The sequence below is a fragment of the Gekko japonicus genome, unplaced genomic scaffold, assembly GCF_001447785.1.
Source record: "Gekko japonicus isolate JY-2015 unplaced genomic scaffold, Gekko_japonicus_V1.1 scaffold508, whole genome shotgun sequence".
Classification (NCBI taxonomy): domain Eukaryota; kingdom Metazoa; phylum Chordata; class Lepidosauria; order Squamata; family Gekkonidae; genus Gekko; species Gekko japonicus.
Window position 1 is genome coordinate 708347 of NW_015164679.1, and position 25268 is coordinate 733614.

At 44.9% G+C, this 25268-nt stretch overlaps 1 protein-coding gene across 1 annotated transcript in view; it reads right to left on the reverse strand.

Annotated features, from left to right (window-relative positions):
- Nucleotides 1–1809: 1809 nt before the first annotated feature.
- PI4KA (phosphatidylinositol 4-kinase, catalytic, alpha) overlaps nt 1810–25268 on the reverse strand; it is a 113219-nt gene continuing 89760 nt past the window's right edge. The window contains exons 43-55 of the mRNA XM_015409297.1: nt 24917–25037; nt 22418–22547; nt 16428–16498; nt 15124–15196; nt 13992–14062; nt 12445–12554; nt 11661–11765; nt 10346–10471; nt 8513–8633; nt 6254–6413; nt 5318–5407; nt 4208–4291; nt 1810–2423 (exon numbers count right to left, since the gene is read on the reverse strand). Of these exons, the coding sequence (XP_015264783.1) occupies nt 2372–2423; nt 4208–4291; nt 5318–5407; nt 6254–6413; nt 8513–8633; nt 10346–10471; nt 11661–11765; nt 12445–12554; nt 13992–14062; nt 15124–15196; nt 16428–16498; nt 22418–22547; nt 24917–25037 (1314 nt within the window). The 3' untranslated portion in view covers nt 1810–2371. The remainder of the gene's footprint in view (nt 2424–4207; nt 4292–5317; nt 5408–6253; nt 6414–8512; nt 8634–10345; nt 10472–11660; nt 11766–12444; nt 12555–13991; nt 14063–15123; nt 15197–16427; nt 16499–22417; nt 22548–24916; nt 25038–25268) is intronic.

Sequence of the window (25268 nt, forward strand, 5' to 3'; positions counted from 1 at the left end):
TATTGCCCAGAGCCACTACATCATGCCAGCTCCTTACACTAACACACACCAGCTTTTCTGGGCACTGGATCTCTAATGCGCACGATAACATTAGCACTTGAATGGGGCTGTTCAAGTCACCAGCTGCTCCAGCAGATACAAACGTGTAGCTATACATTTTGTTCCTGTTGTTTTCCAGGACCCTTTTATTTTTGCGCATTTCCACCACCCATCCGATCAGCTGTTAAATCCTACCAGGGAAAAGTGTGCACTTGCCACAAATATCCTGAAGACCGCAGGAAAGGACGGAGACTTTGGGGAAGAGATTGCATACCCCGCGGGGAGGGCGGTGTATAAGTTTAATAAATAAATAAATAAAGCCATTTCATCAAAGCATTGGACAATCCTGAATTACAAAACCCAGACTTTGTTAACAGGGCTCACATTAGAAGCTGGTGGGATTGGAGTGCTGACACAATATTGTTTTTTAGGGCCTAGCTCCTGGTTTCTCTCAAGTGCACCATCGAGGGGCCTGGTCTATGCAAGTAGCAGAAGTCCAACAGGGTAGGAACAGACTTGAGGCTACAACCAGAGAATCACACTTCTGAATGCTCCCTTCCATCAAAAAACAAAACACAAAACTGGTGTAACTGTGGAGCTTTTCTGGTTGCAGAAAGTTTGGTAATCAGAACAAAGGTTTCAAAAAGTGGCACTTCCCACCTGTATTCTGAACAGTCTCCTCCACACTCTCCACCAGAGACTCCGTTTGAGATAGGACAGCAGAAGCGTGGCCTGACCAGCTGAAACAGAGCAGAGACTGGAGCTACAGCGGCAGCAAGAAGCAGCCAGTTCTGTACTGATAGGGACAACTGGACTGTGATCTGGACCACAGGAGCCACAGTGGGGGCAGAGGCCAAGTAACATCTGCATATCTATTTCTCAAGTGTTGGGCAGATGTGGATAGATAAATCTGCAGATCGGGCCCACGCTGAGAGAAAGGAGATTTTTCTCCTAACAGGGGAAACTCTCAGGTTTGCAAAATTGTGTGCGCGCGCATATATATGTGTGTGTGTCTATACACACACACAAAGAAGGGGAAAGTGGGAGAAATAGAGGGGGATGACTGACAGAGAAGGGGGAGAAGGAAAGAAGCAAAACCAGGAGGACGGGATACATCCTCCCTGCAAGCTTCTTTGTGGGTCCCCACTTGTCATTTGCAAAAAGGCAGTTTTAGCCTGTGGAACTCAGTGGAGCAATATTGATCGGAGGATAGCAATGGGCTCTGCTACTAGGCAGAAGGGTGGATGCCAGCTCTGGGCTGAGAAATACCTGGAGATTTTGGGGGTGGATCCTGTGGAGGGCGGGGTTTGGGGCATAATGCCATGGAATCCAATGTCCAAAGCTGCCATTTTCTCCAGGTGAACTGATCACTGTCGCCTGGAGATCAGTTGTAACAGTGGGAGATCTCCAGCCATCACCTGGAGGTTGGCAACCCTAATACACTTGCAGCCAGGGTTCTATAGAGTGGCCTGAGAGCCATTCTTGATCGACTGCAATTACCTTGCCTGGTCAACTGCACCAACGCAAGCTGAATTCCAGAACCCCAACAAACAACTGCCCCTTCCACTCCAACATACCCTTCCAAGATCTCACCAGACATCCCTCATTTGAGGACTAGAAACTGGTATCAAATGGAAAAAATTGCAACAGACACATGTTATATCTTAAGGTCTTTTTAATTCAATTTTTTAGATTAAATATATATTTTAGGTAGAGCTCTCTCTCTTTTTAAAACACACAAAAGGAAAAAAAAATACATTCTTCATATATGTACGAAATACTGACCGTGGAGCGGGAAACATTTACAAGTGCAAAATACAATATTAACACCGATGCAGGAACATCACCACCTATGGACGATTATCGTTAACAATTTCTACAGCGTAACCAGAGCAATTTAAAGACTCCTTAGCTGCTCTGAACTGGGAACTCTCCAGCGCTTCATTTCCAAGGGATTCTACAAGGTGCACTTTAACAGCTCTCGCCTGAACGACGGCTGAACTACCCTTGCGTAGCTCGACCAATTACCACACTCCTCCGACTCATCGGCACCTGCTGATTTACACACATTCATAGCCAGATTTCAGACTGTGATTGCAGCAAACTCCTATGTGATCAGGAACACGGACACATCCCAGGAAAAGATCCAAAGGAACTACTTAAGGGCTGCTGATTGTTGCAAGATCCAGGAAAAGGGGAGGGATAGCCACGTTCACATGCACACGCAGGAGAGACCGCAGGCCGTACAAGCGTGACGTCAGAATTCACATTGGACCACAAGAGAAGGGAATGTGGCATCCTTCTTCCGCCCCTCAGGATAATCCCGCTTGCTTCAGTAGGGGATATCATTCTGGTAGTACTGGATCATATCATAGGTCTTACTCCTAAAAAAAGAAAAAAGTTGGAACAGAGGTATTTTAGAGGTGAATGACCACCAACCCCTATGAGGAAAGGTTAAAGCGCTTAGGGCTCTTTAGCTTGGAGAAACAACGACTGAGGGGTGACATGATCGAGGTTTATAAGATTATGCATGGGAAAGAGCAGGTAGAGAAAGAGGTACTTTTCTCCCTTTCTCACAATACAAGAACTCGTGGGCACTCCATGAAATTGCTGAGCGGTCCGGTTAGAACGGATAAAAGGAAGTACTTCTTCACCCAAAGAGGGATTAACACATGGAATTCACTGCCATAGGAGGTGGTGGCGGCTACAAGCATGGACGGCTTCAAAAGGGAATTAGATAAGCATATGGAGCAGAGGTCCATCAGTGGCTAATAGCCACAAGGTATAGATAGGGGTCTGGGGCAATTGATGCTCTGTCGTCTTGGTGCTTGGGGGGGGGGTCAACAGTGGGAGGGCTTCTAATGTCCTGGCCCCACTGGTGGACCTCCTGATGGCACCTGGTATTTTTGGCCACTGTGTGACAGAGTGTTCGACTGGATGGGCCTGTGGCCTGATCCAACATTGGCGTCTCTTATGTTCTTATGTTCTTAATCAGGGTCTAGGAACACCCAGTTTAGACACTGCACCAAACAATGGTGCAGGAAGCAGAAGTGTTCTGACATGAGGTCCATGTGGACGGCTATGGCTTATGATCAGCCGGCACTTTTTAAAAACCAGAAAACACTTCACTTTATTCTTAAATATTGTCTAGATTCATTCGGCAAGGTTCCTCGTTCATTAGCACCCTGAAAAACCCCATATAACAGTCATCAGAAACTAATCCATGAGGTGTCTCTATTGGAGAGCCAATGTGGTGCAGTGTTCAACAGTGTCAGACTAGTATCTGAGAGACCCAGGTTCGAATCCCCACGGAAGCTTGCTGGGTGACCTTGGGCCAGTCACAAATTTTACAATCTCAGCCTAATTTACCTCACAAAGTTGTTGTGAGGATAAAATGGAGAAGAGGAGAATGATGTAAGCCACTTTGGGTCCCCTCGCTGGGGGAAAGGCGGAGTATAAATGCAATTAAAAAACAAACATTAGGAAGTTAAACGAGCTTCATGCTGGATATAGCTGCCATGGTTCCCACCCAAGGGACCCCGGGAACTGTAGCTGTGAGAACGACCATTGGTACTCACCGTGAGGGGTCATTCTCCTCTGAGGATTCTTTTCCTGCCTCCCTGAATGATGGATGGGAATCACCCACACAGGATGTCCTCCAACTCAGAGGGAGAACAAGGGATCTCTTTCCACTCGGCTAAAAATTTGTAGTGTGGAGGTGCTCTCAGGTCACCTATGATCTATTATCACAAACTTCTGCTATCTTTCAAGGCACACTCTGCTCTGGCACATTGAAGACAGGCATTTTAAGATGACAATGCATATGGTTATTCAAGCAAGCCAACTTTGTTCAGTGATGGCCCGATTAACCAGAAGCCTTTGGTTGTCATATGACATAGAAGATGGTGCTATTTCAATGCACACCGCTGCACACACCTGCAAGCCCCCTGTACCTTGGTACAGCTCATGTCTGCCTATAAAGACACGCAGAAGGGATAAGCCTGGCTCTGTAACATCATCCAGGATCACGTGCTCCTCTGCACTTCTCTAGGCATACCACGAAGCCTCTCCTACCTGTGCCACCTGTAGCATGCATGCTGCGGGTTAGCTACCTATAAGCTAGAGGATGATGACACAGGAAAAGGCTGATGGACGGGAGGAAACAAACCTGTTGCTGAGGAAGCAGTTCTGAATTATTTTTATGATGAAGGTAGCTGCTTCTCTGTCAGTCATGTTGGCGCAGAACCTGTTCCTGTTCAAGGGAGACAGAAGAACAGATAAAGATTGCAGCTGTTAGTAGAACAACTTAGATTTTTACAACTAAGCTAGAGAAATCTTGTACCGTGAAAGTCTGGTTAGCTGTTGCTAACTTTGGTTTGTAGCAAACACCAGAGCTGGATAAATGTGTGTTAATATGCCCAGTTTTGTTTTCACATGCCATCATCAGCAATTTTGTTTCACCTTTTTTACCTACACTGCTGTAAGGTGATACAGCAATTTAACTACTGGCTTAAGGGCCACTGGTGGCACAGCAAGGAAAGTGGCAGGGGAGAGGTGACGATGGCAGTAAAATGGCACCAATGTGGGTAGGGGCATTTGGAAACAAGAACCCTCCTGTCCGCAAGATCTTCAAACCTGTTTAGGCTGTGATCTTTCAGGAAAGATGGTAGGAAAAGTAGGAAAATCCTGAAAAGTAGACAACTATAGGGTGATGTTGTGTGGATTCTACAAAAAAACACCATTCCACCCAGAGAGCCAAGGCTGAATGAAGCATCTGCATGGATGCAACTTTTTGTGCCATTTTTGCACTATATGATTTTTATGTCATTTATGTTTCAAATACCATTATACTACAACTGATGGGAAAGAGGCATCAATTTAACAGTAATAATTCTTTCAAGTTTTGTTAATATTTTACTATAATGAGGGGGCAGGCAGGGTAGAGAGAACTGCAGTTTTGTTCTGAGCAGAAATGGGAATATTCAGATTGAAAGGATGCATTCACAGAACACAGCAAGACCTCTAGTGAACATCTAGCAGTCTCAGGAACCAGCAGCTTGTTTGGTGCCATCAGATGCCATGGACATTACCGCAGCTAAGCAAGCATGGCCTCTGAACAGCAACCAGAAGGGAGACCTCTGCTAGTGCAATGACAGTCTTAAACACCATGGTTTAAAAAATAAATAAAAATGTAATAATAATAAAAATTAAAAATTAAATTAAAAAAAACCTAGCAATTCTGCTTCTACACCACCATTAAAAAGTATGTGCGACTTACTTTAACAGCTTGATTGTCTGCCCTCGGAAACAGGGCAGTCCAGTGTCCAGCATCAATGTGACCAGGGAGACCACTGCATCCATGTAAGGCCTGCAAGAGGAGGAGGAAGAGGAGGAGGAGGAGGAGGAGAAGAGAGTTTTCAGACTTCTCCAGCAACCAAAGACAATGAGAGTGAGAGAATAAAAATGGAGGAACTCAGCTGGGAATGGATCACACCTTATTACGGTAATTAAATCTACACAGTGTAATCCTCTTCCATTTGCTGATGAAGCTGTGCTGCCGTCCACAATCTGTCACTCTAACGAAATTACTGCGACAAAAAGGCAATTCCACTCCTCCGAGCTTGGCAGCTCCCACGCTATTACACACACACACACACACACACACACACACACACACACACACACACACACACTGTAAGTGCAGAAATGGAATACTGGAAATTGGTTACCCGCCTACAGGGGAAGGATGCTAGCAAGCTGCATTCTGAAAACCGAAGGCTGCTCCACATATTTTTTTTTTTAAAAAGTGTACCTAACAATGCAAAGTATGAGTGAGGATAACTAGCCGAAGTTTCCTGTGGAACGTATATTTATTCGGTGACAAACCCAGGTTTACTGCCAAATAACGCAATGAAACCGAGCTAGCATGCACAAAACGCAATCCTTTTTCAACTCCAAGAAAGTAAAGAAATTCCAGTGCTCTATATGCCCCGCTGCCCATGCTGATTCATAGTTTGCTTTTAACCCACATAGCTTTTAAGATGAATGTTGGCAATACGTATGCAAGCATATCTGTGACTTGGGAACAGCCAGATGGCTGATTTCAGTGGCCAGGCATCAAAGAGAGACACATTTGCAGAAGGGCAAAAATACATAGTTGTTGGTTCCCGGTGTAGAAATTCAAGATCAAATCCAACCGTAGTTGCACCCTCACCTGACTGCAAGGTACCCCCTGACACACATCTCCATGAACCACTTGAACGGTGTTGCCTCCATTTTCCCTCCCATGATCATCACCATCTCATCGGTCAGTTTGATGTCTGGCTCCCAACCCAGATTCCCACCAGGCGAGCTCTCAAACATGAAACCGAAATCTGTGCCAGAAAGACAGGGAAAGACAGAGAGAGAGAGAGACTGACTGATGGTGGCTTGTTTCTGGTCACTAAGAAACAGCTGCTGCAGTCACATCTCAAACATTATTGTAGTTATCTTTTTTAAAAAATGACTGAGATTTGGTATTATCCTGTATGCACAGAAGAATAGTGCACAAATAAACGAAAGGAGGTTACGTAAGACCATAAAAAGAGCCCTGCTGGATCAGAAAAGTGGTCCGTCTAGTCCAGCATCCCGTCTCACACGGTGGCCAACCAGTTCCTCGAGGTCCAAAAAAAAAAAAGCATCGAAGCCGAGGCCTTCCCCTGATGTTGCTTCCTGGCACTGGGATCCAGAGGTCTAGTGCCTCTGAATGTGGAGGTTCCGCACAGTCACCATGGCTAGTAGCCACTGATAGACCTATCCTCTGTGAATATATCTAATCCCCTTTTAAAGCTGTTTATTCCTGTGGCCATCGCTATATCCTCCGGCAGCAAATTCCACATTTTAATCACTTTCTGTGTAAAGTGGTATTTCCTTTTTGTCTGTCCAGAACCTACTGCCCATCCCCTTCACTGGATGCCCTCCAGTTCTAGTATTTTGGGAAGAGGAAGAAAAAGTTCATTCATCAGCTCTCTCCACCCCATGCATAATCTGATAAACCTCTCTCATGTCCCCCCCTTAGTCATCTCTTTTCTAAACTGGAAAGTCTCAGCCTCTTCGGCCTTTCCTCATAGGAAAGGTGCTCCAACCTCTATCAAGATTTCTTGAGCTATCGTCTCTAAGTACTAAAGGATTCTATGGAGCAAAATGTGCTTTACATGCAGTAACATGTGTTGATGCCCTGATTTTATTTTTTAAAGAAAAGCAGCCTCCGGAGGCTGCAGGAGCAGGGTATATATGCGCACGTGTCCACATTTAACTCTTTCCTTGCTAGCAAGGAGCAAGGGGGGGGGAATCCTCACTCCTTGCTAGCAATAAGGCAGGCAGAACTTTTGCCTACCAGTCTTGAGGAAGAAAAAAGAAAGGAGTAATTATATTGCATGACTACAGGGTTATAAACACAGCACAGATATCTCTTATTTACATAATCACAGAGTTGGAAGGGACCTCTCCAGGGTCATCCAGTCCAACCCCCTGCACAATGCAGGAAATTTTATCCCCCTCCCACACACCCAGTGACCCTGTTTCATGTCTAAAGGTAAAGGTAAAGGTTCCCTTGCCCGAAAGCCAGTCGAATTCGACTCTAGGGTTGCGGTGCTCATCTCCGTTCCAAAGCCGAAGAGCCAGCGCTGTCCGAAGACGTTTCCGTGGTCATGTGACCGGCATGACTAAACACCAAGGTGCACGGAACGCTGTTACCTTCCCACCGAAGTGGTACCTATTTATCTACTTGCAATGTCTTGCTTTCGAACTGCTAGGTTGGCAGGAGCTGGAACTAGAGACGGGAGCTCACTCCGTCATGCGGCACGTCTAGAATATGACAAAAAACCTCCAGGATCCCCAGTCCAGCTGACCTGGAGAAAAACTGCTTCCTGACCCTAAAGTGGCAATCAGCATTTCTCTGGCCGTGTAAGAAAGGGCCACAAGAACTAAGCACTGATGCATAATGCTCCCTCTCAGCTGTGGGGTTTTGTGAGCAAAAATTCTACTTTGTGAGCTACTGGCATTAAAGTTGTGAGAGAGCGATTTGGCTGCTGCATAAATTAGTTTGATCTGGAGCCATCCTTCCTGAGCCGAGACAAAAATGTGTGACCTGGAGGCTAAAAAACTGTGAGCTAGCGCACACTAACTCAGCTTAGAGGGAACACTGCAACCCTTCCTGCCCTCCCTTCTCATGATCTGCCTAAGTCCACAGAATCAGCATTGCTGTCAGATGGCCATCTGGCCTCTGCTTAAAAACCTCCAAAGAAGGACAGCCCACCACCTCATGAAAAAGCCTGTTCCACTGCAGAACCGCTCTGACGGTCAGGAAGGGTCCACGTCCTCCAAAGATGGATGGGGGAGGGAAACAGTGGTCACCTGTCTGGGGAGCACCTCTTCTTGGCTACCACTGTCAGAAATACGACATACAAGAAGGCCCAGAAACAACGGAACTAACCAATATGAATGAGATGCCCGTGTTTGTCCAGCATGATGTTGCCGTTGTGCCTGTCTTTAATCTGCAGCAGGAACAACAGAAGGCTATAGGCAGCCATGCTGCGGATGAAGTTGTAGCGAGCCTATAGAGAGGAGACATTGTCGAGAGTTTTAGATGGAGAGAAAGAGCAGGGGTTAAAGGAAGCTGCTGAGGAATCGGGGCGGGGGGTGGGGGACGGGAGTAGCAAAGGAGGCAAGGAGACAATCAGGCATCCCAAACCGTAAGCAGTCAGAGCTGACGAGCATATGCTCCCTTCTCTGATACAGGATGAATCGCTAAGAAATGGTATCTATAAGTAAGTGTTGGATTAGAACAGGGGTGGCCAAACTGTGGCTCGGGAGCCACATGCGCCTCTTTCACACATATTGTGCGGCTCCCGGCAGGCTCCCCATCTATTTGCTTTCTTTTTCTCTCTCTCTCCCCCTCCCCCCCTTCCTTGCTCCCTCCCTCATCCATTTGCTTTCTTTCCACCTTTTTCTCTTTTTTGCTCTTTCTTCCTTCCCCCATCTATTTGCTTTCTTTGTTTCTCTCTTTCCACCTCTCTCTTAGACAAATCAATATCATTAGCAAACAAATCAATATCATTGGACAAATAAATATAATTGTCAATATCTGTTTTTACCCCTTTTTTATTTTTGGCAGTCTTTGTTTAATGTTAATGAAAAGCAAATTTGCATATTTTCCAATAAAAACACGTGTGTAATATTTGTTCATGTCTTGCGGCTCTCAGGCATCTGACGTTTATTCTATGTGGCTCTTACATTAAGCAAGTTTGGCCACCCCTGGATTAGAAGGATCAAGGGGACTCTATGGAACTCGCTTAGTTCTCAGCCTGGCCCATCACACAGGGTCGCTGTTACAATTGGTCTCTCCTTCTAGTGTATTGCCCAATCCTGAAGGAAGGGTGGGAGAAAACTCTAATCAACATTGCTAATAAACTGCCCCTTCCTTTGGATACCAAAGGGAGCATCGACTGGAATCTCTCTTAAGGAAAGGATATCACCATAGAGACTGTCTGTATCTCTGCAGGAAATGTGGAGCAGCAGGTGGGAACTCAAAATAAAGCCTTCTCCAGCAGTGGTGCCCAGACTTTGGAACTCTTAGCCTTGGGAGGCCTGCCTGATACTCTACCTTTTAGAAGAAGAAGCAGAAATTGGATTTATACCCCGCCCTTCACTACCCAAAGGTGTCTCAGAGCGGCTTACAAACCCCTTTAACATTTAACATTAACAGAGACTTCCTAATGTTAAGAGTCATTTGACAGTGGAATCAACTGCTGGGTCATAGAATCATAGAGTTGGAAGGGGCCATACAGACCATCTAGTCTAACCCCCTGCCCAATGCGGGACCAGCCTAAAGCATCTCTGACGAATATTCGCCCAGCCTCTTCTTGAAAGCTGCCAGTGAAGGGGAGCTTACCACCTACCCACCCTTGAACCACTCTGACTGTGAAAAAGTTTTTCCTAATATCCAGCCGATACCTTTCTATATGTAATTTAAACCCGTTGCTTTGGGTCCTATCCTCTGCTGCCAACTGGGACACCTCCTTGCCCTCCTCCAAATGACATCCTTTCTTTTAACTGGAGATGCCAGGGATTGAACCTGGGACCTTCTGCATGCCCAACAAAGGCTCTTCCACTGAGCCACAGCACCTCCTCAATACAGCACAACCTGAGCAAACATATTGATTCTTGACATTGAAATTAACAATGGATTTCAGACACGTAATGGAGGGGGGGATTATTAAAACCACACTGTATAGCCAAAGTCTGGCCATACATCTGGGTGACATACCTTTTGGAATGCCAGGCTTGATTCATCTCCATATTGTCTTGTAAAGTAGTCATACATCCCAAAGTCAGTCTGCCTACCCAGCTGGTCGCGGGAAGTGCAATCAGGAATGCACTCAATAACACCACACTTGAAGAAGAAAAGAGACAAATGAATTAACTGCTAATAATAATAACAGTCCCACATCAATTACCTACAGCAGCTGTGCATGACTGCTGGGATACAAAGAGCTATTTACAGTCTGATCCTGTGTGCATTCCTTGCAAAGTGAAAAGTGCACATCACTGCAACCTTAGGCACACCTGAAGGTCTCAGACTAATCTAGTGGAATTTTCCATTTTTTTGTCCTTTTGCAGCTGATCCTTCAGCCGTATCAGTTTCAAAAGCTACTTGCCTTGCGGCAAGAGATGGGCAACAGCTGGAGGAAAAAAGGTTCTCCTTGACTCATGGAACTAGATCTACTGTTATATGGATCTCGGCCAAGTGTTTTTGTGTTCTGAAACTGTGCATAGGAGACTTCCCACTTTTCAGTTTAACTTCTTACTGAGGGGAGACATGAATGCAACGAAGGTAAAGTGTCAATATAGAAAAGTGAGGGGCCTTACTGCAAAAAGAGCAACGGAATTCTGACACAAGGTGGTGGGTGCAACCACAAAATGGCCACCCTGGGAGGCAGAGCCAATGACAGAATGGCTGCTGCAGGAAGCCCAAGTCCAGAGTGCTCTGGGGAAACGGAGTGAAAGAGAGAGAGTAAAACCAACACTGTGGTGGCAGCTACTGCTAAAACGATGTCATTTTAATTTGTACAGCGAATCAGATCTCCAGTGGCCAATCAGAAGCCCTGCTAGGACCCACTTTCTAAAAAACCTTGGTGGGTGCCAGAAAAGGTGTCAGGGGGCACTATGGCTCACTGCCACCACACTGGGGACCCCTACCCTGAAGAAGAAAAGAAGAAGAGGAGACTGGATTTATATGCCACCCTTCACTCGGAGTCTCAGAGTGGACTACAGTCTCCTTTCCCTTCCCTTCCCCTCTCCACGACAGACACCCTGTGAGGTAGGTGGGGCTGACAGAGCTCTTTCAAGGACTGCTCTTGAGAGAACAGCTCTGAGAGAACTTGTGACTGACCCAAGGTCACCCAGCTGGCTTCAAACCCGGGAATCAAACCATGCTGCTAACCTCTACACTAAACTGGCTCTCTGAGAATAATGTTTCGATTACATGCCTCTGGGATTTAAAAAAAACACACACAACCTCACAGAAGACATGCATGAAATTCTAACCAACTACCTGAGGAAGTTGCTCAGCAAATACTCACCCCTGGAGCTGTGGCCACTACTCTGTAGGGACACACATAGAGATCCAGTCCTACCAGCTGAAATATGTTCTTGAAAAGATCGATGATTTGCAAGGCCAGCATGTCCTGTTCAGCAATAAATGACACATGTTAGAAGAATCACACACATGTGCAGCTGAACAGAGGTACACGTGCATGCACATGTGTACATACCTGCCCCCTACTTAAAATACTGCAATGGCTATGCAATATTGTCAACATAATTGTTTTGTTTATTCAGTCTACTTTGACTCAATCTTTTTAATGTAATGATCACTCTAACAGGGTGCAGGCAGAACAGCTGAGGTAATTAGTTGGATTAAAATCAATGATGCAAATTAGATTAATGATGCAAATGATTTGCAATGATACAAATTGGAAGCTAAACAGGGGCTAGATAGAATGCCTCTAATTACACAGGATTTCTTTCTCTCCACTGTCAACATGTAGTTAACCCTTAGATTGATCAACAAATCAGAATCAGAAAAAGCTAAGAAATTAACTGGATAAAGTTTTATGCACTTTACACATGTTAAATAGAACAACTACAAAGGTTGCTATTAAGGAACTCAGTTTCTGCCAAGACCAATATTATAAGAGGAATAAACCACTTGTAGACATGCCAAATTTAGAAATGAGTTCATTTTATTCATCCCAGCATCAATGCAAGAACAACTGCAAAAGTGGAAGCACAGCAAGCTTCCTCCCCCAGTGTGTTATAACGATGCATTACGATTACTGCTAAGGGAGACTCCTATTATCATACCTGTCTGCAGTCGTCGCCCACTTTAAAAATAGCCGCCTGCCAGCAAATCTTCTTGCTTTCCACACCATCTTCTCCGCTTTCATCTATGGAGTCAGAACGACAACGGAGTCCTACAAAAAGGGGAAAGCACCAAACCTCAGTTAATATTTCTGTACAGTGAAAAACTGGAGGCCACTAAAGCTGATTCTGATGACTACCACCACTGTCACTAAATAATGGCATTTAATTAGTTGTGCTGAAGTTTGTAGCTACCAGTCTTGCTTTGAGAACTTCGGTGGGGAAAATTGTTGCCTTCACTCAAAGGTGAGCAGCACACTCAAGTTAAGTTCTTCCCTGTCCCCTTGACAGGAGAAGCACCGGTTTTTAAACAGCGTAGATTTTTGCAGTCTGTTGCAATGTGCTGGGAAACTGAAACGTGATCGCTTCTTTAAACTGCTTCTCTCATATGCGGCCGCTTGGGCACAATGCTATTCACTGTGATGAAGTCTAGACGCATGACATGCTTTCCTAAAACCCTTGTGTGGGTTCACACATACCAGGGAGCTGTGATGGGTCATGGCTCTGTGGGGTGTTCCTACTGCATGAAAGAGGAACATGTCTCCCTTCAGACTGTGTGTTTATTGCAGCATGTGGGGCACAGAAACACATTGGGAAGCCAGACTCCTTTTAAACTAGTGGCACTGAACACACACACAGGAAGTTGCCTTATACTGAATCACACCACTGGCCAATCAAGGTCAGTACCGTCTACTGAGACTGGCAGAGGTCTTTCACAAGTCGCCTACCACCAGTGCTCCCTCTAAGCTGAGTTAGTGTGAGCTAGCTCACAGTTTTTTAGCCTCCAGCTCACACATTTTTGTCTTCGTTCAAGAAGAATGGCTCCAGGGCAAGCTCATTTATGCAGTAGCCAAATTGCTCGCTCACAACTTTAATGCCAGTAGCTCACAAAGTAGAATTTTTGCTCACAAGACTCCATAGCTTAGAGGGAACATTGCCTACCACCTGATCTGTTTAGCAGGAGATGCTGTGGAAATGAACCTGGGACCTTCTGCATGCCAAGGATTTGTTCTACCATGGAACCACAGTCTGTCTGTCTTTCTTTCTTTACCTTTCTCCATGGGGACCCAAGCATCATGGGAATGATGCTAATCCCTCTATTCTACTGTAGAACAGTCTCACTAAGACCTATTCTTAATTTTACTACGTTGATAAAAGTTGTGAATTGTTGTATCACATACTGTCCATTATTTTTATTTAAATTATTTTTGGTTTTGAAAAGATTCTCCCCATTATTTTTTCTCTCTTTTTCCTCTTTGGCATTAATTTATATTGCTCTTGGGTTTTTGTTAGCTTCTTTGTTCCTCAATTATGCTCAAAGAGTTCAGTAAATATATTTACAAAAAGAAACAGAACTCATATTATTCCTTGCAGGGCAGCTTGGCTTGCTAGCAATGATGTCCAACAACAGAGAGGGGGAAATCCCAGGAAATTCAGTTGAAAATGGGGAATTTTAATGAATAGCATCAACAGAGAGATACTGGACTAACCTTCTTTTTCAAGTTCACTGACTCCACACCTCTTTACCTTAAACTTGGCCAAGTACGGTGCTTTTGCAGCACTGGAAGGACAAAAAGAGTATTTGAAGTAATCGATAAAGCACAGTTTACACATGAATGTTAAAGAACAAAGTTTCAGTCCAGAGGCACCTCTAAGACCAATGAAGTTTAATTCTGGGTATAAGCTTTCATGTCCACGGTGCATGGACATGAAAGCTTATACCCAGAATTAAACTTCATTGGTCTTAGAGGTGCCTCTGGACTGAAACTTTGTTCTATTGCTCCAGACCAACATGGCTACCCACCAGAATCTATCTACGTGAACATTAAAAGAGACTTGCTGGATCAGGCCAAAAAGGTCCATCTTGTCCAGTAACCAGTGGCTAACCAGATATCTCAGAAGGCGCACTAAAGTAAAGGTAAAGGTTCCCTTGCTCGAAAGCCAGTTGAATCTAGGGTTGCGGTGCTCATCTCCGTTTCAAAGCCGAACAGCCAGCGCTGTCCGAAGACATTTCCGTGGTCATGTGGCCGGCATGACTAAACACCAAGGCGCACGAAACACTGTTACCTTCCCACTGAAGTGGTACCTATTTATGTACTTGCAATTTGTTGCTTTCGAACTGCTAGGTTGGCAGGAGCTGGAACTAGGGACTGAAGCTTGGTGCTTGGGGGGGGGTCAACAGTGGGAGGGCTTCTAATGTCCTGGCCCCACTGCTGGACCTCCTGATGGCACTGGTTTTTCTGGCCACTGTGTGACACAGAGTGTTGGACTGGATGGGCCTTTGGCCTGATCCAACATTGGCGTCTCTTATGTTCTTATGTTCTTAAGCTCATGCCGTCATGCGGCACACTCGGATCTCGAACCGCTGAACTACCAACCTTCCACAGCCTGCAGTTCAGCGTCTTAACCACTTGAGCCACCGCAGCTCCACTGCAGGAACACAAAGGCCAAAGCCTCCTCTGCTGCCCCCAAACAATGCTATTCAGAGATATGTTGCCTCTGAACACTGATGGAGCTGTTCTCAGTGAATTTATATAATCCTCCTTTATAGTTATATTATATTATATTATATTATATTAAAACACCCACATTTTTACTGGAAGTGAACTGAGAGCATCCTACCTCTGCATAGGCGTTCCTGACTTGTAGTCAATATCCAAAACGATGGCTTCAGGATTGCTTGGCAAATAACAACCTATTTGAGAGGGAGAGAGTTGTTTGGTAAAGCGTATGGAATTGCCAAGCTAGCATAGGGACAAAATGCCCAACAAGTCATGGCTCATGATAGTTTTACAAAAATCAGCCCTGGAATTAGACTCTGATGGAATGTAACTACCACATGCAGATTCTTGCCTGCAAGTTTTTGAAAGAACTCTGGTTGGCTGATTGACAGGTTCGCTGGATGTCAGACATGTGGTAGGTATTCACTTATTTACTTCATTTATTTTTATTTAGCCTGCCTTTCTCCCCAAACGGAGACCAAAAATGGCTTACTCCATTCTCCTCTCCTTCAGTTTATCTTCACAACAACCCTGTGAGGCAGGTTAGGCCGAGAGTGTGTGCTTGGCCCAAGGTCACCCAGTGAGCTTCCGTGGCAGAGTGGGGTTTGTGAGATCTTGGAAGCTAAGCAGGGTCAGCCCTGGTTAGTACTTGCACGGGAGACCACCAAGGAAAACTAGGGTTGCTATGCAGAGCCTGGAAACGGCAGACCACCTTGGAACATCTCTTGCCTTGAAAACCCTAGAGGGTCACCATAAGTAGTCTACTGAAAAAATCCCCCAACAAACTAAAGACATATAAAATATGTCAAAAAGGGAAAGTGCAGAACAGAAACTAAGGGCACAGCAATACACAAAACATCAATACAAAGTGAAATGCTGCATAAAATCACACAAAGAAATTAATGCTGAAATCCAATTTCTATGTTGTTTATAATTCTTGTATTTCAACAGGTGGACATCATCCAGACACCAGAGTGTCGACAAGATGTACAGAACGGGACGAACTTCTCGAGTTTTGCCGTTCATTTCGAGAACAATCTTTATCAAACTTCAATTTCCAGTGGTCCTTTCACAGTCTAATTCACCACTAAGGTATCCAAACATTCAGGAAGGCTTCTAACAGCTCTTATCACCAACCATTATAGTGAAATAATGTCCATAGTAATGTCTTTGTATCTTTGCTGCTTTCAATACTGCCTTGGTACTGTTTTCAACAGGGCTACCCACCTGACACAAACTACAACTCAATGGATTTCCACCATGGCCACCAACATATTTCTCTTTCTCTCCGTTTCCATTTCTTAAATTTATTTTACCTAACATCCAGCCAGAAGATGCATTCTTCTGCAGAGCTCAAAAGATGGCCTACTACTTTGTGACAACACTACCAGCAATGTTCAAATGTTAACAATGCAGGCTTCTTACCAGGCTGCACTTTCACCTCAGACAAGGCACTCAAACAGGCCTTCTTTCTCTCTTCACCTTTAGGGTAAGGCCTATGAAGAAGAAGAGACTTTTGTTTTTTAAAAACCAAATAATTAAATCTGCCACATCAGCAGTGCATTTAATACAACCTTTCACAGCAGGGAGGCAGCAAAGTGTTAATACGATACCACACCTGAGATGTCTGAATGTATTTTGGCTTTGACCAGCTGTCGATAATACTGCTGTCTTTACAAGGGTCCTTTCTTTGGCTTATTCATACCCTTTTCACAAAACCACTACACATTCTGCAGAGTTCCCAAACAAAACAGATTTCTTATTCATATATATAAGGAATATACCAATGGCCAGTGTTCCCTCTAAGCTGAGTTAGTGTGAGCTAGCTCACAGTTTTTTAGCCTCCAGCTCACACATTTTTGTCTTCGCTCAGGAAGGGATGGCTCCAGAGCAACCTGATTTATGCAATAGCCAAATGGCTTGCTCACAACTTTAATGCCAGTAACTCACAAAGTGGACTTTTTGCTCACAAGACTCCACAGCTTAGGGGGAACATTGCCCATGGCCCAAGCATCATTTCTCTGGGATGGGTATAAACAGCCCCCCTTCCTCCAATATCTTAGACAACAGTTTCATAAATCAAATAAAATGCAATTTTTTTCTCTTATGTTTCTGAAATGACAAGAAGATCCTATCATAGTTAGTGGGCTTGCAAATTGGACTGTGCTTCCCCCTTCCTGAACCCTAGTATTCCTCCCCCACACACACTTGTGCCTTCAGTGTGCTAGCTTTGATAACTTGGGTTTCTAAACACGTTAACTCTCATTAATACTTTCCTTTTGGGGAACTTTTTTTACATAGACATCTAAAAACTGGTTGAGACAGGATAATGGACAAGATGGACCACTGGTCGGATCCAGCAGGGCTCTTCTTATGTTCTTAACTGATGGGCTGGATCTAGTGATCTGTTTGCACAGTGATTGTGGATCCTCCCCTCTTCCTCCTCCCCCCAGCGGTTCCTTCTGACTCCTAGAGAGCTAAATTTCATGTAATAAAGCAACCGTCTCAACGATCAAAAATGTTACTGCTTAAATATTAACACGCTCACAATCTAGCAGACTGTCCTAACGCTTAAAACATCAGCTCTGCTACTGATTCTTGTTGAGAAAAGTTAACAAGCTCCAGTGTCAGTCTCGTGCACATTAATTGTAAGGCCAGTGCTAGAAAATGCATATTACACAGGTACAGAAGATCCTGGAATGGACAGGTAGCCCCTTATTTTCCAAGTCTTGGAAAATGTTTAAACATTCTCAGCAATACATAAATGGTAAAAAACCCCAAAAACCTTATTGTTTAATTACATCACTGTATAATGTTTTCTATTCCTTACTTCCTACCCTGGGAAAGTTGATTCCTGGGCTCATGTGGAGTAACACAGGGGTTAGGGTGCTCCAGTGAAGAGGGGAAAGGAGGGAAATCAGATCATGAGAGGGAGGGCAGGAAGGGCTGCATCAGTGATTCATTCTTGTGGCCCTTTTTTAACACACCCAGGGAAATGCTGATCACCACATTGGGGGTGGGATTCATGCCCAATGTTAACAGGAAACAGCCAGCGGTCCAGAATGCCACTTTTAATCAGTTATTTTGCGCTCAGAGAATAAACTCTGAAGATGAACTGCAGGAGACTTCCGGCTGCGTGATCAATGAAAGGTTATTCTTGGCCAAGAGTCTATTTAGTGGGGGATTAAGATAAAGAGCAGCCTTATCAGGCTCTTTTGCTTGCTCAAACAATCAGCTAAGCCACAAAACCTTGCGCCTGAGAAGAATCAATGGCCCAAGTTAAACATATTAGGTAGCAAATCTTAGGGGCAAGTCAACCAGAGCCGTTTATTTATCACGCAGATACAACCCTGCCAGTGAAGTCTCCACAGCTAATGGCGTGGCTGTTTGTTGGTATAGGCAAGCGACACAATTTGAAAGTGCAATCGTTGTGCCTGCATATGTACAGAAACTTTCTGCAATCTTAAGCATATTTAACTGGGAACAGACCCCCTTGCATTCAGTGAGACTTACCACTGAGTTTTGGGGTGAGAACATCATTTACACTTTAAAAAGTGTCCTTTGGTGCAAGGCAACAGAGTTCAGCGAGAAAAGGAAATCGGCATCTGATATAAAATGACAAAAGCTGGGGGGAAATAAAGCTACAGGTTTTGGATTTAGCATTATGTGCTTCTAGGATTAATATAATGCTGAATCCCCTTGTACATCAGTAGCTTTATTCCCCACCAGCTTTTGTCATTTTCACTTGCATAATTTTTTCTTTAACTACATAAACAATGATCAACATTCGCACATACTGATTTCTCCAATAATGGAACAAGTTGCCCCAGAAGGTCGGACCAGAACCAACGGGTTGAAATTAAATCAGAAGAGTTTTCGGCTAAACATTAGGAAGAACTTCCTGACAGAACAGTTCCTCAGTGGAACAGGCTCCCAGTAGGTGGTGGGCTCTCCTTCTTTGGAGGTTTTCAAACAGAGGCTGGATGGCCATCTGACAGCAATGCGGATTCTGTGAACTTAGGCAGAGAGGGCAGGGAGGGTTGCTTCAGTGCTTAGTTCTTGTGGCCCTTTCTTACATGCCCAGGGAAATGCTGATCACCACTTTAGGGTCAGGAAGCAATTTTCCCCCAAGCCAGTTTAGCTGGAGGCCCTGGAGGTTTTTTTGTCATCTTCTAGGCGTGGAGGGGGGATGTATTTGTGAATTTCCTGCATTGTGCAGGGGGTTGGACTAAATGACCCTGGAGGTCCCTTCCAACTCTATGATTCTAAGTGTCTATATGTTGACATTTAGAGGGCTCAGACTATTTAAATCAAATGAAACCTGTCTCCCAAGTCACTCCAATGCACATGGAATCTTATCAGTTTTGAAACATGCCCCTTCGAAACATGCTCACACGCACAAACGAATGGGAGACGTATGCTTCTGCAAAGGGAGAGAGCACAGCTTGCAAAGAACCAAGTTAACTCAAGACATTTAAAGGAGGGAAAAGAAGAGGAAAAGTCTGCAGATGGGGCATTTTTGTGCAGAGGAGGAGACAGCTCTACTAGTGTATACTATTTTTTGGGGGGGCGCTACAGGTTTAGATAAACTACTCCACACTGGAGAGGTACAACAGGAGAGCACACCGCAAACGTAATAACAACAAACCAATTAAAAGTAATAAAAATAAGAGAGGCAAAGAGAGGGGGTAGCTGGACTTCTCGTCAATAATCCATAGGGGCCAGAGAGACCCGTGGGCCCCTCCCCACCTTTCCCATTCACAAGGAATATACTTGGTGGGCTGCAAGGAGAAGAGTGGAATTTTTCTTCACTATAATGCAGGCTCAAGTGCTAGGAAAAACAGGATACCATCCAGCAGATGAGCCACCTTGAGCCTAGTCACTCAAAAGTTCTGAAACAAGCAAGTGACAATTACCTCTTTATTGCACAGAATGCAATTGACCAGGAAAGTTCTTAGATTCTCCCCCACCATTGCTTCTTGCCGTTAAGTGTTTCTTTTCAGTTTCTTTCTGCCTGCCTTCAAAACTTTTCCTTCCTCCCCCCCCCCCATCCTTTCCTCCTTGCTACACTGCTTATGCTCTGGAATTCTCTCCCAGATACTGCGACCCTCTTCTCTTGAAACCCACCTCTTTCACAGTGCCTCAGGATCTCTCACTTTCTGCCCTCCTTAAGTGAAATAAGAAGAGCCCTGCTGGATCAAACCAATAGTTCATCTAGCCCAGCGTCCTGTCTCACACAGTGGTCAACCAGTTCCTCTGGATGGCCAACAACAGGGCATAGAGGCCAAGTGCCTCTGAATGTGGAGGTTCCCCTCAGTCACCATGGCTAGTAGCCACTGATAGATTTATCCTCCATGTGGAGATGACCAAGCTAAAGCTGCGCATTCAATCCACGATTCCATCACTCCCTTCCTTCCTGCCCCACTCTAATTTAACTCACAAATTCCACCAAGCCTTACAAGCTACTCTGTCCAGCACAATGTAGTGTACATTGGCAGGCATGGTGTGAACAATAATCATTTCCCAATTAAATCATCATCATTCCTTTTCATGAGATACACAAAACAAAAGGCCTCTTAAAATGGTTTCTTTCATTTATCGAGGAAACTTGCTCGGTAGAGGTAGGGAGCCAACCCAGCCACGTGGATCCAGGCCACTGTAACCTTTTGCCTTGACCATTTGTAATGTGCTTTACATGGGGCAGCCCTTGAAAGGAACTCAAACTTCAGCTACTGCAAAATGCCACAGCTCGTGTATTATCAGGAGCTATGCAATATGAGTACCATATTTCACAATTAACTGCAGCAGTTGCCAAAAAGCATCCAGGTTCGATTCAAGGCATTGGTTTTGACCTGGGACCCAAAAGTCTGTGATATGCTCCACCACAACAGCTCCATAATCAGAGTTAGGCCATTTGAAGGTACCGCTCTGCAAGCAGAAAAACCAGCGCTGCCCATATCTGAGCATTCTCAGAATGTTGTCGAAGGCTTTCGTGGCCAGAGCTTACTTGTTGTTGTAGATTTTCCGGGCCGTCTGGCTGTGGTCATTCTCAGAATGGCCTCACAGAATGGCTAGTCTGATGATGGATGCGATCCCCCAAATTCATGGGGTACAATGATTGCAGGATCTTCCCCATTCTCCCCTTCCCCTGGAGCCATTTCTAATCCTGAGAAAGTTTATTCCTGGGGTCGAAGGAGCTGTGTGTACTAACAGCTGCAATGGCTGGGCTGTGACGGGGCCAAGGGTGGACTCTGCCGCGAACAGAGGCCTGCTCATGCAAAAAGAACAGTCTCGTTCCCCACCTCCTCCCCATGACAGCCACCCAACCATTGTGGCTATTAATCCACGCAAGACCCTGAATCCTGGGAATAAACTTTCCTAGGATTGGAAATGGCTCCAGGGAGGGGAGGGGAGGGGAGGGGAGGGGAGGGGGAGCCCGATACCATACCAACACTGCTTTCTGTTGCAGGGTCCAGGCCGATGTCAGGAAGAGCATCCTGTTTTCCTTTTTTACACATAACGTAGAAGAGAATAATTACGGAGGGTGCTTTTACAATGGTGGGATGTTATAGTGTTTGTTTTATGTCTGATGGTAGATTATTGTGTTTCAAGTGTTTTGTTTTTTTTTAAATAAATAACTTCATTTTGGGTCCAGTGGAGAAAGGCAGAATAGAAATGCTGTAGTGCAGATCAAGTAAATTCAACAACAGACTAAAACATATAAACCATCCATCCTGATGGCATATGCCCGTTGACCTAGCTCTGCAAAATTTGGACTTTTAAAAGCAAAGCCATTGAAGTCACCGGAAAGCTGCCTGGATTTTGAAAATATACAAACAGTGGGATATTTGTTTGACAACGTGTAGGATGTCCTTTTCAGGAGGAAAAAACGTTTGTATGTTCTATTTGTGTGTTAAGCTGCTGCCACCCTCTGGCCAACTTAAAAATGAATCAATATCACTGCTTTATGTTTTTAATAACATATCCACAAAGAACAGTAGTAGTATTTCATATGCGTGGGGAAAGATTATGTGTAGGTGTGTAAATAGGTGTTTAAAAGGTCCTGTAAAGCATCAAGTCTTGGAGTTATTAGTAATATTTATCTAGATTTTATAGAAAAACCTGTCAACCAAATAGATCCAGCTCCTGGGTAATAACTGGCAGAATATTTTGCTGACGGTAAATGTGTTCTCTTGAGCATCTGGCTCTTTCTCCCCTGCCCTTCTTCCAAAGAGCTCAGGATGGCATGAATATAACCCCCCCCCCTCTATTTTACCTCTCATCACCACCCTGTGAAATCATTTAGGTTGAGGCAAGATGACTAACCGAAGGCCACCCAAGTAAGCTTCATGCCAGAGTGGAGATTAGTGCCCTAATCTGACACTGCACACTTTAGCACACCAGCTCACACTTACTTGATGATGGCTGAAACATTGGTGATTTTGTTGAAGAAATCAAATTCACGTTGATAAAACTCCTTTGCAGGCCCAGACAGTGAGCTCGTTATTTCCTCGACCAGCTGCTCCAACAATTCCCCGATGTCAGCTGCATGAAGAGCCGAAGGAAGGAGCATGAGACACAGAGAGCCCCATTCCCTCCCAATGCCATGTCATAAGCTGCTTTTCAAGAAGCAAAAATACTGGCTAGATCACAGCCACTGAAGCCCCACTGGTTTTTAATGGGAGAGATATTGGCGTGCGCCACAGAAACCAGCAGCATCTCAAAATACTTACCTTTGCTTGAATTGTGTCCCTAGACTCAACTTCACAGAGCAGGAAAAAGTCTTGTGTCATTAAAGAATGGAAGAATCAAGAGGGTTCTCATGTCCAAGGGGTACGTATGTCATCATTAATATTAATATGGAATATCAAGAGGCCTAGAGTGGTATAGGCTGCGGGCACCCGGGCAGGAAAGTGCGGGGGGGGGGGAAGCGTGGCTGTTTGCCCGGGGCTAAAAAACATGCAGTTGCGCGAGCAGACCTACCGTGGAGGTCCCGTGGTAGGGGGGAGGTGCCGATCACTCCACAGTCCTGCGGCGTGGCAAAGAAGCGGGGCGTGGGGCAAATGGGGTTGGTTTTTTTAAAAAACTCAAATGTGCGCATGCTCCCTTGGGTGCTTGTGCGCATCCATGGAGACTTTGAAAAAAAAAACACCTTTTTGCGAGGGGACATGGGCGGGCGCCAGAACTACCACAGGAAACGCGATCAGACGCCCACCTTTGCCCCGCGGTTTCAGGAAACTAGTACCTCCGAGGTACTAGTTTTTTACTGCACATCTTCCACGGGAAGCCTCGGGTTCGCCACGGGAGCTTGACGCTTCCCAGATGTGGCGGTGAGATCGCGCTCAGAAAATTTGCCTATCTTCCGTCCCTCTAGCGTGCCTAATGCTCCGTGTGACCACAGCCATAATTCATCTAATATTTAGCCATATTTATGACCGATTATTTTGCCTTTGTCTTCATAAGAGAGGCAATAAACCTTGCCATTCTAAAAGTAAGAAATCTATCTGCCAACAGCAGCATTAATTTAACCCGATCAGGCCTTCCATATAGTTGTGATAAAATGCGACTTCATGAGTTTTTCACGTTCAGTTATTTCCGCTCTGACTGGCAGCAGTTCTTCAAAGTCTCAGGCAGAGAAAGGTCTTTCCCAACATCTGGTGCCTGAGATCCTTTAACTGAAGGTGACCGGGATTGAACCAGGGACCTTTTGCATTCAAAATACATGTCCCACCACCACTGAATCATCATCCCTTTTCCAACCACGGATGGTCCTATTGGGTCTTAGTTCAGAAAAATTTCATGTTATGTCAGCTGATTAAGATCAGCTGGCATCTTTTTAAAAACTCTTTTGGGGAAATATATTTCACTGCACTTTCAACGCTAGCGTGAACCTGCACAATTAAGTCGAATTCACACTACATATAGAAAAATTAAAACAAAAGCTAGAGGGGACCACATAGGTCCCTGGATGCAGACCTGTTCCATAGTACTGAATAAAAGCTGTGGGGGAAGGGGGGAGCAAGAGAGGGAATAAGGCTGGCTTGGCTCATGTATGGAAACCAATTTACACTGGAGCTAGTGTGGTATTCTTTCTGTAAAGTTTGTATTACTGTAGGTAGAACAATCTGGACACCACAGAAGCCTACAGAACACAGAAAGTTCATCCAATTTTTTAAAAATGTAAGCATGGAAATTCAGACTGTACATCAGGTTAACGTTAATTCAGCCCAAATTCAGAGAGCCAGAGTCACATTTCCTGCTGCATCTCCCTGATAACATGTAGCTGGAAAAGACATGGGATGTAGCACCATTTGCATTCAGCATTTCTGCTCTGCTTCACTGCACCGGCTACTGCTTGGGGCAAGGTAACGCTTGAATGCATGCATTTGCCTTATACTGAGACAGACTGCTAGTCTATCAGTCTCAGCAGTTCTGACTGGCAGCAGCTGACCAGCGTCTCAGCTAGCACCTCATTTTTTGAAACGAGAGACGCTGGAGGATCAAACCTGCGATTGCCTGCATGCAAAGCACAGGTTTTACCACTGAAGCACCACCCATCCCCTTTCAACGAAATCACATCATGTGTCTTTTTCAACAGTGTGGTACCAGGAAGCATAATGTGAGACACAGGTTGGTGGTGGCAACACATTTCTTATAATGCTCGGTTTGGTCTGCAGGATGATCCAGAAAACGATAGTTAACTGTCTGTTTCTCTTCCCAGCTTAAAAGCAGTCCTGTCACAGCAGCCCTGAGACATTCTTGGGAGTGACAACAGCAGTTAAGCTCATCAGCAAATGGAGGACCCCCCCCCCCCAATTTGGTAAATGACATTTGGACGAGAGCGCGAGCAGCATTTCAGGTTTAACAATCCAAGGAACTTTGCAGGCCAGCAAGCCAGAGCATGGAGGACTCACGGTCTTTCTGATGTCCCTCTTCATCCAAGTAGATGTTCGTGTTCATATTCCAAATAAACTGGTGAGCCAACAGCTGGGATTTGGAGGCAGCCCACAAGATGTATTCCCGTACGTAGCCCATCTGAGAAAGCATAACAGTGCTGTTACCAAAGGAGCCAAATGTTGCCAAGTCACAGAATAATTTCTTGGCAGCAGCCTTTTGAGACTACATATGCACAGGCATAATGGCCAGATGACAGGACTACAGAGATTTTTACAGAAGCACCCTACGGAAAATTAAGGAGAAGTGGCCAGGTTTGGTAATGAAAAAGTAAGTAGAAAAGGCCGAAGGCAGTCAGAGAGGCATGGTGGT